A 15022-nucleotide genomic window follows, 5' to 3' on the forward strand; every position below is an offset into this window, starting at 1 on the left:
CTACTACAACAACTAATTTTCACGATAATAAATTAATACATCCACCTTCAAGCCAACTCAATTAAAAATCAAATGTAGTGTGATAAAATAATAAAAATTTATATTTTTAATTAACATATAAATAGTTTCAATAATGTCATAAATAATAATTAGTATATATTATGTAACAACAAATGATGTTTATAATATATGTTTGTTTAAGTTTATATTAGTTTTTCAGTTTATAATAAATTTTTCTTTATTTTTTAGTGTTTTACTAATTATTTTTTGTAAATTATTTTAGCATTTGTTGAACTTATTATAAAAATATTTTGGTTGGAAATTTTGCTCAGGGTATTTGAAAATATTTTTATCAATTTATAGTGTTATAAATTAATAAAGTATTCAATTTCTAACATAATTTTACTTGAGTTTCATACCTTCCCATATCAAATAATTTAAATGTAATCTGGAAATCAAGATGAACCAAACTGCATATAAATGATTTTTCTGCAAATTGTTTTTCTCTTCAAAGAATAAAACTAAAAGAAGTAACTAAACTTTTTAAACTTTTTAAACTTTTTAGTGTTGGCTGTATTGAATGAAATCATATATAATTCCTCTCTAATCAAACATCTCATTCTCAGTTTTCACATAGTATTAACAATAACATCGAAAAGCATATATACATAACTAAATGGAACAAAATAACATATTAACTTTATATTTCATCCCAAAACAATCAAATAATATGTCATCAAGCAAACAATTATGCACATCAAAACTGCAAAGATTCTGTTTTGAAACTTATTAAAATGATTTTTCAATGATTTCTGGAGGTCCATAATTTTTTTCTTTCTAATTTTTTAAAGCTTGAGTTTAGTGACGAAAACAAAGTTCTGCAAATTTCTTTTTTTTACTGTTGTTTATTTTTTTGATTACTATTGTTGCTCTTACTTTGATGAAATCTGCAAAAAAAAAAATCGCGAATAAATCTCTCTTCTCTTCTCTTCTCTTCTTCTAAATTTTGTCTATAATTTTTTTTTGATAAACCTTTAACATTATTCATGTAACAACTTTGTTCCTTGCCAACACAAACATCGAAAGGACATTCGGCATACTAATAAATACTCAATTAAAATAAAATCAAACCAAAATAGTGCTTTAAAATTATATTACTACACATCTTAGCGCAAATTGAGTTGCTCTTCTTGACTGCAGATCATAAATTATGTGTAGATAGGCACTTCCTGATTTAGAACCTAATCCTTATCCTTCTCAAATTCATCCAACACATCATCACCAACAAAAGACGGTTTATAAGCTCTGCTTGAGAAGGAACCACAAAGGTTTCCTTTGCGGCAGATGTCAAAAATCTGTCCACCATTTGCTCTGCTTCACTCTCTGACTCCTCACTTTCTTCATCTCTCGATCACTTTTCAAGATTTTATACAGAAGTACACAAAGGTAAGGAACTAAAACAGCCAAAAGCTACTACTGGTTGGAAAGAGAAGATGATGAAAAAACAGTATAGTTCAACTGAGACTTGCAGAAAGAAAAACCTTTTTATCTTGAGCCTGTGGGATGGGTGCACGCGTCTTCTTTGATGCCTTTTTGGATTCTGTGTTTTTGGAGCCTGTCATCTGCATAACATACCCCAAAAGGAGTTGAACAAAAAAATAAAAAGACAAAGTCTAGATGTAAAAAACTCAAAAGTAAACCTTCTTCCAGGAGCCTGATGCAAACATGGCAACATCGAATGTTGTCTTATGTGCTGGATTTCCAGCAACATCATCATCAAACTTCTGTAGACAAATCACAGTAAAATAATAAATTTTTGTCACAAAGATTTCAGAGGAAGAGAAGAAAGACCCATTATGAAAAAATAAGATACCTCAGTTTCTGTAATGGTGTTTCTAGCAGGTGAGGCATATTCTCTTACAGGCTCTATTTTATTATCTTCTATATGCCAGCCATATCATTGTCACTATTTTATTATCTTCTATAAAAATTATCTGAATCCTTTCTAGACTCTTTTGGAGCTTCCACTTTAGCGGTTGCACCAAACACTCTTCTACCACTAACATTAACGGCTTTTTTAGAGTTTTCTCCATCAGAATTTTCCCACTCTTCATATACTCCTTACGTGCACGTTTAGCTTCTTCATTAGCTTCCTCGTTTTTCGTTTTTTATAGCACGGGCCTAACCCAAACAAAAAAAATATAAGACAAAAAGAAACATAAAATGAAGAAAACCAAAATCGTTATGAGAAATCAAAAGGCAAATATTACCATGAAAGGTAATGACATAAGAACAACATTGGGCAGTTCATCATCTTCCAAAGCTTTCAACGTCTTCTCCTTCGCTTTTGCTATCAATCTAGAAGGAGTGTCCTCATCTGAACTATCTCTCAACTCTTCCTCATCGTCCCTCACATCACTGCTACTTCCATCTCTCATGGAGTTCATCTTTCTGGATAAGTTAGCATTCATTTGAAGCTGTTTGGCTATAGCTGCCTTAGTTCCATCGTATTTCACATTCAGTCCACGGCTTAGCATGCGCTTCGCCCATTTTCCTGTGTTTTTGTGCTTTAACGTCACACGTTCCTGCACAAGCATAAATAAGACAACATTTTACCTTTAAGCTAATGTCTTGATGAAAATAATGTGAAGTGAAGAGGAAGTTTCAGACTCACCTCTACTCGTTTAGCCTCTTGTCTCATAGCCTCCTCTTTAGCCATTTCCGGGTCTATTAATGCTCCCAGTGAAGAGTTCTTCAGGTCTTTGTTTTTGAGGCGATGATAAGTCTTAGACTTAATCTTCTTGATTCGTTTGCTTTTTAGCTCATGATGGAAGAGCAGACTCTGCGTTATAAATTTAGTCACACAACAAAAATAATCAACAAAAAATACCGAAAATAACTAACTCGCCTCAGTTAGATGCAGTCTTTCTCTCATCTCAAATGGTGTGGAAGAAGTATCTATTACTTGCCTTGGTGAACTCGTGATTGTTGCTTTCGTTGTCGCCAATGCTTCTTAACTTGACCGGCTAGCTTCTCTGAAATATATGTACTGGTAAACTCCATGTATTAGTTTCTGATCTGTATACGTATAGACCCCAAAGTCCACAATTTTATGGTAATGTACTTATTTCTAGCCTTTTCTTTCTCTGCAATAGTTAGCTACCTACACAACACAACCTAAAGTTTTCAATCAAAACTATGAGATTTTGCAATGATCGGATCAAATTAGGTGATCAATTACTTTTTTTTTACCTGAGAACCGCCGTGGCCGGTACGAAGAAATGAGCGGTTGATTGCGGACTGAAACGATCATCTTTCAATGAATTCGTTGGAGATTGAAGGAAACTGGGTATCGTGGAGACATCATCTTCCATCTCCGGTCGTCTTCCACACCGTACAAAGGTACCCTCTTGAACTCAAACAGACTCCTGCTTATCGTCTTCTTCTCAACCATCGATCTCTCGTCTGAGCGTTGATCTCTTCTCCGGTAGCGGTATCAGCGACTATCTCCGTTGATAATTCATCGCTGCAACTATGCAAATCTGTAGAATACCTTCCTTGATTACGTATGAAGAGGCTGCGCTCGATTTAATGCTAAGGCGTTACAAAAAGTTAATCGCAGATGGCTTCATCGAGGAAAGGGTATTGAGTTTCGTTTTCTCAATCAAACAGGATACTGAGCCCGGAGGAAAAATACGTTAGAAGCCCAGATAGAAGAACAAAAAAGCTTGTTTTTGAGTTGCCACGTGGCATCAAAAAGCCCCTGTCTTCCTGCTGATGTGGGGGGCTAAGGTGAGAGAAAACTCTCCTTTATATATATATAGATATATTTATGGAAAATAAATCAAAATAATCATTTTATTTATTTTATATGGTATAATGACATAAATATATAGTTATTTAATGTAAATATTTTTATAGAGACTTCCTACTCATATGGTTTTATTAACATTTGTATATTTGATGCAACAAAAAGATTAAACCATTAATCCCAAATATTTTCGATGTGATATTTATTGATGAAAATTTCAAAATCATAATATTAAGGTATCAACACTCTTTCAATGCAAATTTCAAAATTAATATATTTATGTATTTTTAAATGGTACATAGTTAAATTTAAACAATATATATATTATTTAATATGAATATGTATTAAATAAAATTCATATTAATACGATTTTATGATCATTGTATCTTGTTATAACAAAAAAATTAAACCATTGATCACAAAATTTTCAAAGAGATTTTTAAAATTTTTTGGTAATTTAAATTCATTTTAAAAAATTCAAAATATAACATATAAGAAAAAAATTAATATCTGACTTTAAATGTTTTTTTTTAATTTTCGTGGATTATTTGATTTGATCCGCCAGTTATATAAAAAATAAAAAATAAAAAATAATATATAATATTAAAATAAAAATTAAATAAAAAAACTTTAATACCAATTTAAACTAAAAATAATAATATCATACTAACAAACTAACATTTTAACCAAAATTTTAAAGGAAAACTTAATATTAACAAGCCTAATAAAAAAATCCATATGTTAACATTTGATTCAACATAAAAATTAAATTGGATATGCAATGATCCAAAATAAAAATTTGAAAAAAACAACTTCAAAAAAAATAAAAATTAACCAAATTATATCATAAAATATGTATAGATATAATAGTTTGTATATACAATTATATTACATATCTTTAAATATACGGATCAGCTTTCCAAAAATTGATATTTGTGATTTGCTTTGTTTTTTTACGGATATCATCTTTTGGTATTTGCTTTGATACGAAGTATTACAGTTATCTGGATTTTTATCGAGGCATTACGGGTATCCAGATTTTTTGGATCAAATTGAAATGAATAACAAATCGGTTCAAATTTAACGGATAATTTGCCAGCCCTAAATATTATATAGATAATAATTTTTTTTTATCAAAGACAATAGTTAAGACGACTTAATCGAGGTGTGAACAAAGTGAACGGCATTCTTTGCCCATTTTATTATCAGTCAATAAAAGATAACTTATAAAGGAAAAACATAAGTAGCTTATATACATAAAATTTCATCAAAATTCATGTATTACATATAAAATATTAACATTTGACATATATACTAAAACTCCACTAGATATATACCTATTATAGAACTTTACTGACTAAAGTATGACATCTAATTTCTACACAACTGATTTATTCAAATTAACCAAAAGTTACAACTTATAGAAAAATCAAACTCCCTTCTCTTTTGAGTCAGCCCTATTTAAGTAAACGAAACTAGGAATCCAATGTGAAATTAAATGCAAATATTTCAGTTTAGTAGATGAATGAGTGATGAGAAATATTTAGTTGGTTAATTGGTACTGATTTTAATGATTATATTTTAGTTGGTTTATATAAGAGCAGATTCCAGCTCACAAATCTTGTTCCCATCTCCACAGGTAGTTTGCGAAGTCAAACAAAAACTTCAACTTTTTACTCTCTCATAATATTCAAACTTATTAAGTGCATATAATACATGTATCAGTGTATATAATGTTCATACGGAGCTTTATATATTTAGCATAATATCTCTGAGAAGTTGAGAACTTGTCAAGACTTCTTCTCTCCTCTTTATATCTTTCTCCCTCATTTTCTCTCGGTGCAACCATGGTAAATCAAGCTCCTCAAGATGATTATGTGAGTCACTATCTCTCTGTTTTATTGCGTTACTGTGATTAAGATTTTGAGTTTTCTTTTCTGTTTTGAACACTGATCTTGAGTTTTTTGAATTTTAGTTTAACCAAACTGGACTTTTCAAATATATATTCTCGGGAAAAACACTAAAGATGAAATGAAATCTACTTATTCAGACGACAAACAACAAACCCTTTATAGAGAATTAATGATAAACAACAAACCCTTACAAAATGATAAACAATTATCATTTTGTTGTTTTAGCCTCGCTCGCTGATCTTTTTTGTATACTATTTTCTTTTCTTTCAGAGATTTTGGTCGTTTTTTTCTCAAAGATTTCCATTCGTTTGTCTTTTAATTTTTTTAACATTTTTTTAGATTTTTAAGAAAATATCGAAAAAATAAATTACTTGTGGTGCTTATAGATGGATGTAGAGGAAAATTAAAAACTAGATTTAAAGTCAGATATTGATGTAGGCTTATGTTTTAGACTTCTGACTATTTAAAAGCTTAGATATTTTTTCGTCCCATAATTTCCGAGGTTTATATATACCATGTTATTTCTTTTTCTTTCTTTTTTTGAGAAATGTTATTTCTTTTTCCTTCTGTATAATTGAGTGAGTTATCATAAGTTGCAGGAAAAATAAATAATTATTTAATCAACTATACCACACTTTTGTTCGTAAGTTAGATTTTTACTTTTACAAATCACGTAGACTCAGTTTTTGGCGTTTTCCAAGGTCTACGGAACTCGTACCAAACTAAACCGCCGTCTAAAGGACAAACAGATCTTCCAAAAACCCACCCTTAGACGCATGATTAACCCATATTCTTAATTTTTCTTAACTTAACTTATGATTTAACACAATTTTTTTTTATATTTTTTGGCTAAGAATCGGTTCTGATATCTTTTATTTAAGAGACAATTTTTATCTTTTCTTTTCTTTTAACTAAAAAGCAGTTCTTATCCGAACCTAAAAACCTCACCTTAAAAACTTTAAAAACATGAATTAATCATGGTCTAAATGTTCGAATTATCTCCCTTTTACCCTCAAAATTATTATATTAACAATTCAGCCAAAAAGAAATGAAATAGAAAACCGACATAAGATCATTGACTTCTCTAATTTGATTTGATGTAATAAACATATCAAACGATTTCTCCTTTGCTTTTTGCGCGTAGTTTAGATCTTGCCTTTAAGTTTGGTGTACCAACCTAAATCAGCTTAGACCAATATATCCAAAAATCAGTGTACCTTTTTATTTTTCTTTTATTCAACTTTGAGAAATTATACAAGATAACCATTTTTCAAGTTTTTATCACAGAAATAACTTTCAATGAGAAAAATAATCAAAAAATTTTATATTAAAAGGTTAACTAATCTAGACTTAGGTTTTAGAATTAATGGGTGAAATTTTGGTGATAGGGTTTCAAATTTTAAAAAATAAATATTAAAAAGATAATTCTCTCAAATAGTCATTTTTAAAATTTTGTCACAAAATAACTCTAAAAAATGACCAAAATAACCCTTTTTATTTTATTTTTTAGTTTAAAACCCTATCCCAAATAACCAAAAATACATTTTTACGCTTAATTAAATTTATTTTGGTATTTTCTTCATTGAAAACTATTTTTGTGACAAAAACTTAAAAATGATTTTCATAAGAAATTTTTCATATTAAAATTTTCAAAATAAAAATGGACTATATATTTTTTTCTTTTTTGAAAACTATTTTCGTGACAGAAAATGCCTTCTTTTGCCCCATAATTTATCACATCTATCTTTTCAGCCGCAAATCATGATTTGAGTAAACCAACATTATTAAACTTATTGTTTCTTCCATTTGAATATTTTTGAACCAAAACAGGATGATGAGAAATTGGCAAGACAAAAGGAAATCGAAGATTGGTTACCAATTACTTCATCAAGAAATGCTAAGTGGTGGTACTCAGCTTTTCACAATGTCACCGCCATGGTCGGTGCAGGAGTTCTCGGCCTCCCTTACGCCATGTCTCAGCTCGGCTGGTAAAATTTCAATTATACTGGTTACTACTAATCTAAACCAGATCCATCAAAAAATTAAACCGGTTTTAATTGGGTTTTCCAGGGGACCGGGAGTTGCAGTATTTGTTCTCTCGTGGGTAATAACACTATACACATTATGGCAAATGGTTGAAATGCACGAAATGGTTCCGGGAAAGCGTTTTGATCGTTACCATGAACTCGGACAACACGCGTTTGGAGAAAAGCTTGGTCTTTACATAGTCGTACCGCAACAGCTGATCGTGGAAATAGGCGTTTGTATCGTTTATATGGTCACTGGAGGCAAATCTCTAAAGAGGCAAATCTCTAAAAAATAAATATTAAAAAGATAATTCTCTCAAATAGTCATTTTTAAAATTTTGTCACAAAATAACTCTAAAAAATGACCAAAATAACCCTTTTTATTTTATTTTTTAGTTTAAAACCCTATCCCAAATAACCAAAAATACATTTTTACGCTTAATTAAATTTATTTTGGTATTTTCTTCATTGAAAACTATTTTTGTGACAAAAACTTAAAAATGATTTTCATAAGAAATTTTTCATATTAAAATTTTCAAAATAAAAATGGACTATATATTTTTTTCTTTTTTGAAAACTATTTTCGTGACAGAAAATGCCTTCTTTTGCCCCATAATTTATCACATCTATCTTTTCAGCCGCAAATCATGATTTGAGTAAACCAACATTATTAAACTTATTGTTTCTTCCATTTGAATATTTTTGAACCAAAACAGGATGATGAGAAATTGGCAAGACAAAAGGAAATCGAAGATTGGTTACCAATTACTTCATCAAGAAATGCTAAGTGGTGGTACTCAGCTTTTCACAATGTCACCGCCATGGTCGGTGCAGGAGTTCTCGGCCTCCCTTACGCCATGTCTCAGCTCGGCTGGTAAAATTTCAATTATACTGGTTACTACTAATCTAAACCAGATCCATCAAAAAATTAAACCGGTTTTAATTGGGTTTTCCAGGGGACCGGGAGTTGCAGTATTTGTTCTCTCGTGGGTAATAACACTATACACATTATGGCAAATGGTTGAAATGCACGAAATGGTTCCGGGAAAGCGTTTTGATCGTTACCATGAACTCGGACAACACGCGTTTGGAGAAAAGCTTGGTCTTTACATAGTCGTACCGCAACAGCTGATCGTGGAAATAGGCGTTTGTATCGTTTATATGGTCACTGGAGGCAAATCTCTAAAGAAGTTTCATGAGCTTGTTTGTGAGGATTGCAAACCCATCAAGCTTACTTACTTCATCATGATCTATGCTTCTGTTCACTTTGTCCTCTCTCATCTCCCCAATTTCAATTCCATCTCTGGCGTTTCTCTCGCCGCGGCGGTTATGTCTCTAAGGTAATTACAATAACTGGTTTGCGTTGGTTATACATATGCCGGTATGGATAAATATAACTTGAAAATTTGGTTTTAATGCAAACGAGGTACTTTTGTTTTCGATTTTTCGAGATTAAGGGTGGTAAATGAAAAGTAAATCTCTGTTTGGTTTAGATTTACCAAAATATGATTGCAATTATTGTGGTTTAGACAATGGATTTGGGGTTAATTTTGGCGTGCATATTCAAATTGAAATATATTTTCGGTTTATTCTGGTTTGATGTAGTCTCATCTAGGATTAAACACTGGAAATTAGGTTTGTACATTTTCTTTAAAACCGGATGTAGTATTACGTACTAACCGGTTCTAAACGTTATTCCTTTGATTATAGCTACTCAACAATCGCATGGGCAGCTTCGACGAGTAAAGGCGTTCGAGAAGATGTTGAATATGGTTACAAAGCAAAATCAACAGCCGGTACGGTTTTCAACTTCTTTAGCGGTTTAGGTGATGTGGCATTCGCTTACGCAGGCCACAATGTGGTCCTTGAGATCCAAGCAACGATCCCTTCGACTCCTGAGAAACCATCAAAAGGCCCAATGTGGAAAGGAGTCATCGTTGCTTACATCGTTGTCGCACTTTGTTATTTTCCGGTGGCTCTCGTCGGATACTACATTTTCGGGAACAGTGTTGAAGATAATATCCTCATATCACTTAAAAAGCCAGTTTGGTTAATCGCGACGGCTAACATCTTTGTTGTGATCCATGTTATCGGTAGTTACCAGGTCGGTTAATCTAAATCGGATTTCTTCTCAATTCTCTTCTTTTGGTTGAATAAACAAATTTGACGTAATCTAAACCAATTTTGTTTTGTTGCAGATATATGCAATGCCGGTTTTTGACATGATGGAAACTTTATTGGTTAAGAAGCTTAATTTTAGACCAACCACGATTCTCCGGTTCTGTGTTCGTAATTTCTATGTTGGTAAGAAAATCAACCGAAATTTACTTTTTATTATATACATAGCTGTAGGTATATATTGGTTTTTCTTAAGACTTTACATAATGGTGTTACCTTGATCTGTAAACCTATTTATGTAGCTGCAACCATGTTTCTTGGTATGACGTTCCCGTTCTTTGGTGGCCTTTTGGCGTTCTTTGGTGGATTCGCGTTTGCCCCTACGACATACTTCGTAAGATTGCGATCTCTAAACTTTTTCTCCATTTTGAATTAGTTACTAATAATAGAAACTTACTCTAATTTAAATACCACTATTGTTTTCAGCTACCTTGCATAATTTGGCTAGCCATCTATAAACCTAGGAAGTACGGCTTGTCTTGGTGGGCCAACTGGGTAAGTAACGTTGTCATCAGTTTTTTTTGGCATTTGCAATTAATGGTTGCATTGTTATGAAACCATTTTCTGAAAGAACAAAATAATTAAATGTGGTGTGTTGTTTATTTCAGGTATGTATCGTGTTTGGTATTTTCTTAATGGTCTTGTCGCCTATTGGAGGGCTAAGGACGATCGTTATTCAAGCAAAGGAATACCAGTTTTACTCGTAAATGCTGTTTAGTATGACTAATGTTTAGAGACATATATTTATATATTAATGTGTGTGAAGAAGATTTTAAAAGATCAACATGAGACATATAATAATCTCTGGTATGAGGATTGAATTTTTAATAGCATTTAGGGTTTGTGTCTTGGTGTGTTTATATCTGTCGAAAAAATATTTTATTGTGCCAAAATAGAATATATTTTGTTCTTCCTTATTTTCAAATGTTTGATTATTTGTGTTCTCAAGAAAAACTAGAAATACATTTCGTACACTCCTAAGTTTATCATATTATAATCGATTAATTAAATCCATGGTTTGTAAATGTAAGAACTAACCCACAAATAAAGCACATAGTACCACAGAATATTTCTACAAAGATATGTGTTATTACTAATATTCTTTTAAAGTGAACTTACAAGTCTCTCTTTGAACAAAATTCGAACAAGATCAAGACCCTTCTTGACTTGTTCCCATAGCCTCACATGTCCTAAGATCGAATACAAGATCTCTAGAACCTCTATCCCTTAGCCCTTAGTCACAAGAGAAAGATGTTCTCTACGAACACGGTCGGCACTGGCACCAAAGTTTAAGTCCTTTTTACAGATTTCGACCAACTCTTTTGTATCTTGGTCACAAGAGAATTTTGATTTAGTTTTGTATATACATTCTTGGTTCACATGAGTTATAAGAAGTTCTTTTGCAAATGACCGGCAGATACTGACAAAAACTTTCATCAGAATTGTAAATGTACTCAAATTGATTATTTCTTGTAATATATGGTAAAAAAAAAATATAGAGCTTTACAAGTAGAAAGTACAAATGTACGAAACAACAATTATATATGTGTTTTTGTGTGGGTCTTGAAGAAAGAATGCAAGCAAAACTGGACAGAATAAATATCACTAAGAATGGAAGAAAGAACACACATAATCCAAAGATGATGCAATCACTCACACATAGGCAAAAGGTAAAGAACCTTCTTTGCTTTTGCATTTGTTTAGCTTCTTTTAACGTAGCTTCCCACTTTTGTGTTTATCCAAATGAGGAAAGGCTTGTAGAATGTTATAAGCCCTTAGATCTTGCCTTGTTAAGATCCCTATCACAGGAGACATCTGCAAACACACAAAAGAGGCATGAAAACAAGTTTTAAGTAGTGTTCTTGAAAGACTGCTAGTTTCAAGAAAGAAGGGGGACTTACTCCTGAAGCTTGAATCTTGGGAACAATCAGCAGATGTCTGAGACCGACCGATCGGAAAAGCACCAAAGCCTTAGCCACCGACATACTCTGCACCACTGTGTAAGGTGTAGTGTTGGTCAAAGGATGAAGATCAACATACATTTGCATCTCTGAGCTTGTGATTCCAACATCATCAAAATTGTCTTCTCTCTCAGCCAACTCCACCGGTGTGAACTTTTCCCTGACTTCCCAGTCTTCTGTTCTTCTCTTCTCATTCAAGAACCATCTCTTTTTCAATACTTTAACAAGATGTGCTCTCAAAATCAACCCATGAAGCTCTGTAGCATCACCATCCAATACCGGGAAGGCATTATGCGTCGTGTTCCTCAGTGCATCCACTATGTTGGCAACTTTTTCAACTCCGCGAAGGGTAACCACCGGAGGCTTAGCATCACCAAGCTCACCTACAGTGAGATTCCTCATCCAGGGCTCAGGATTTGCTTCCAGGAATGGTAAGCCCTTAAGATGGAGAATGATCTCGTAGATACTAAGATTGAAGCTGTCTCCAACTGTTTTAGCAATGAGAAGCACAAACATAGTAATGGGCAACAAAAGAAGGTTGTTGGTGAGCTCAAGGAATATAACACAGAGAGAAACAGTCATTCTCATGGAACCAGCCATGAGTGAAGCTGCACCAAGAACCGCGTAAAGCCCTTGATCAATCTTTGTGTAAGGTCCCATTACTGTGCCTAGCATCCGACCATAAGCAGAACCCATGAGGATGATCGGTAAAAAGAGACCCGAAGGTGTGGCTATACCGAATGTGATAAGCCCCAAAATGCAGTAGAGGCCAAAGTATATCCACAGGGAAACCATACCAAACTCATTAGGAGTGTTTGAAGAGAACACGTTTCTGACAGCATCATCATTGGTTGTGAGAAACAGGGTCGCTAGATCGTTGTAGTAACCGTTGGGACAGTTGAACTGCTTGAAGTTCCCTGATCTTCCGTTTGTTGGACATGCCTCGTCTATCGAAGGATTACAAGGCTTGCATTCCGCTAAGAAAGGAAGCCCATACAAGCAAAGTGATGTGAAGAGAGACACCGAAAGACTTAGAAGCACCTTGTGAATCTTACCCTTCCTGCACAAACCAATGATCATCAAACCAATGTTAAGTGAAACTCTTTTCTTGACTCACAAGCTATCACTTACTGGTTGATGAGATTGTAAAGACGAAGGACTTTATGAAGAAGGTGATTGTACAAGCTTCCAAGAATGCCACCAATGACACCAATCAATGTAACAGGGATTATATCCACTGCATGGTACCTAACCTCTACATGACTCACATCAAACATAATGAGTCCTCCTTTACCAAAAAGCCCGCATTTACCGGAGTTGCAAATCTCTATGAACGCTCTCAATACAACCACCACAACAGCTGTACTGAAGAAAGTTCTCCATAGAAGAGCGCTTCTCCACCACGTGGCTACTTCCTCAAGAGCGAAGAGAACTCCTCCTACCGGTGATCTGAAAGCTGCACATACTCCAGAGGCAGATCCACATGTAATAAGATCTCTTCGGTCTCTGTCGTTGTTGAAGTAACGAAGCCATCTCCATTTGATTCTATGGTTGTCTGGACCACCCTGACCGAGTAAAGAAGCTATGCAGCTTCCAATATGAACCAAAGGCCCTTCTTTGCCAAGATCAAGTCCAGCTGCAACTGCTCCAATACTTCCAACAATCTATATTCCAAAATACAGTAAAAAAATCTATGAGTTAAACAGTTAATAGATGGCGCTCATGAACGTTCTCACAAGGTTTAGGAAACAAACCTTAACGATCATGGTGGTGGCACCAAACATATTGGGAGTGTCGATGCCATTAAGATAAGCTTTGATCTCTGGGATCCCAGGACCAGCAGCTGTAGGAGCAAAGACAACAACAAGTACTGTCGCCACCAGAGTCAGACCCAAATTCGCACCCGTAAAGACCAACAGACCTGTCACATACCTATTTCAACAGAAACGTGTCATACAAGTTAACTCCATTTCTTAGTTATGAATGTTTTTTTATTTTTTGGTCAAGCTTTTTTATGATGAGTCAATACCTGTCTTGAGAAATATAGTGGCCGACGGCTAGGAGTTTGTAACCGGCGATGTTTTCGACGGCGAGGTTGATGAGAGTAGCTATGAGACCAGTTAAGAGACCAACAAGAAAAGCTAATGTCCATTTTGCAAATATGTATTGCAACACTTGTGCCTTTGATCTGCTTCTCCAGTCATGCTTGAACAGATCATTCTCGTTTATTCTGCAGTAATCACAAATTTTAATTTTAATTTTTCTTACAAAATTATTACAATAGTTCATGTCTCCATCACTGAATACTTTCCTTCGAGTTATTTATGAAATTAAATATTATCTGAAAACAAAGTAAAGATAAAAGCTTTATGAGACCAAGACTAATCAGACAACTTAACAAAAGGTGACACAAGTTCTTGACATCGATTCTTTTTTAAGATTTGGCTATTGATTGTTTGCGGAAAATTGAAGAAGTGAGAGAAACTTGAAGTATTACAACAGTTCATATGTCTGCATCACTGCTATATTCATCCAATTTTTATTTATTTTGTATAAATGACGATAATCTGAAAACAAGAGAGTAAGACTAGTAAGATCTATAGAGAGACTGAGATCAAGAATCTAAATCTGTTAGGTAAAGAAGACATACTCATAGTCTAAGCTCTCGATGTGTGAAACCTTGGTACCGACCAAAGCAAGAGGAGTTGAAGAAAGAGTTCTATGTCTCTTAAGGAGTGGCTGGTTCATAGTGTTATTCTCTGGATCTGCTTCTTCTTCTCCATTGTAGTTACTATTACTAATCTGTAAGTTTCCGTCTTCATCCATGGATAAGTACTCTTCCTATCTCTCTTATGATAATATGACCACCCAAAGAAAGAAAGAGAAGAAAAAGAAGAAGGAAAATAAAAGGATTTTGGTTGGATCTTCAAGAGCTTTCTCTCTGTCACAAAACCACTTTTGGTTTGGATTTCTCTGCGTGTTTAATTTGTCGTTTTTACTAGAGGAAGCACTTTTGCTAAAGCTTTATAGATCGCTCTAACATATAGACGCATAAAAAAAAACATATAGACGCATACATGCATCATCTATATACACAATATATATGTAATGTTTATACATACAGAACATTTA

The 15022-nt window shown here is 33.5% G+C and overlaps 2 protein-coding genes and 1 pseudogene across 4 annotated transcripts; 1 reads left to right on the forward strand and 2 right to left on the reverse strand.

The window, feature by feature from the left end:
* Window positions 1–885: 885 nt before the first annotated feature.
* On the reverse strand, window positions 886–3454 carry LOC117126846 (annotated as a pseudogene).
* Window positions 3455–4380: 926 nt separating this feature from the next.
* LOC103850198 (lysine histidine transporter 1) lies at window positions 4381–10846 on the forward strand. 3 transcript variants are annotated; one of them, XM_009126914.3, is made up of 9 exons: window positions 4385–5688; window positions 7555–7712; window positions 7795–8012; window positions 8926–9091; window positions 9462–9855; window positions 9950–10055; window positions 10172–10263; window positions 10356–10424; window positions 10538–10846. In XM_009126914.3, exons 1-9 carry the CDS (start codon window positions 5659–5661, stop codon window positions 10634–10636), a joined length of 1332 nt encoding a protein of 443 aa, XP_009125162.2. In that variant the 5' UTR covers window positions 4385–5658; the 3' UTR covers window positions 10637–10846. The 3 variants fall into 3 exon arrangements, with proteins under 3 accessions (XP_009125163.2, XP_009125162.2, XP_018511782.2); XM_009126915.3 differs by lacking the exon at window positions 7795–8012 and having other exon boundaries at window positions 4381–5688; window positions 8708–9091; XM_018656266.2 differs by lacking the exons at window positions 4385–5688; window positions 7555–7712; window positions 7795–8012 and adding an exon at window positions 8211–8625 and having other exon boundaries at window positions 8708–9091.
* A 561-nt stretch (window positions 10847–11407) lies between these two features.
* Window positions 11408–14964, reverse strand: LOC103850199 (chloride channel protein CLC-a). The gene is made up of 6 exons (XM_009126916.2): window positions 14541–14964; window positions 13920–14120; window positions 13645–13822; window positions 13022–13554; window positions 11831–12950; window positions 11408–11744 (listed from the first exon to the last, which is right to left on the reverse strand). Exons 1-6 carry the CDS (start codon window positions 14714–14716, stop codon window positions 11640–11642), a joined length of 2313 nt encoding a protein of 770 aa, XP_009125164.1. The 5' UTR covers window positions 14717–14964; the 3' UTR covers window positions 11408–11639.
* Window positions 14965–15022: the final 58 nt, after the last annotated feature.

Source organism: Brassica rapa, chromosome A07 (genome assembly GCF_000309985.2).
Source record: "Brassica rapa cultivar Chiifu-401-42 chromosome A07, CAAS_Brap_v3.01, whole genome shotgun sequence".
NCBI classification, from domain to species: Eukaryota; Viridiplantae; Streptophyta; class Magnoliopsida; order Brassicales; family Brassicaceae; genus Brassica; species Brassica rapa.

Coding starts and splice junctions, on each gene's coding strand:
- LOC103850199 (XM_009126916.2), bottom strand. CDS start 14,716: ATGGATGAAGACGGAAACTTACAGATTAGTAATAGTAACTACAATGGA. Junction 13,555..13,644: donor CCACCACCATGATCGTTAAG/GTTTGTTTCCTA, acceptor TTTGGAATATAG/ATTGTTGGAAGTATTGGAGC. Junction 12,951..13,021: donor CTTTACAATCTCATCAACCA/GTAAGTGATAGC, acceptor TGGTTTGTGCAG/GAAGGGTAAGATTCACAAGG.
- LOC103850198 (XM_009126915.3), top strand. CDS start 5,659: ATGGTAAATCAAGCTCCTCAAGATGATTAT. Junction 7,713..8,707: donor GCCATGTCTCAGCTCGGCTG/GTAAAATTTCAA, acceptor TGGGTTTTCCAG/GGGACCGGGAGTTGCAGTAT. Junction 10,425..10,537: donor TGTCTTGGTGGGCCAACTGG/GTAAGTAACGTT, acceptor TGTTTATTTCAG/GTATGTATCGTGTTTGGTAT.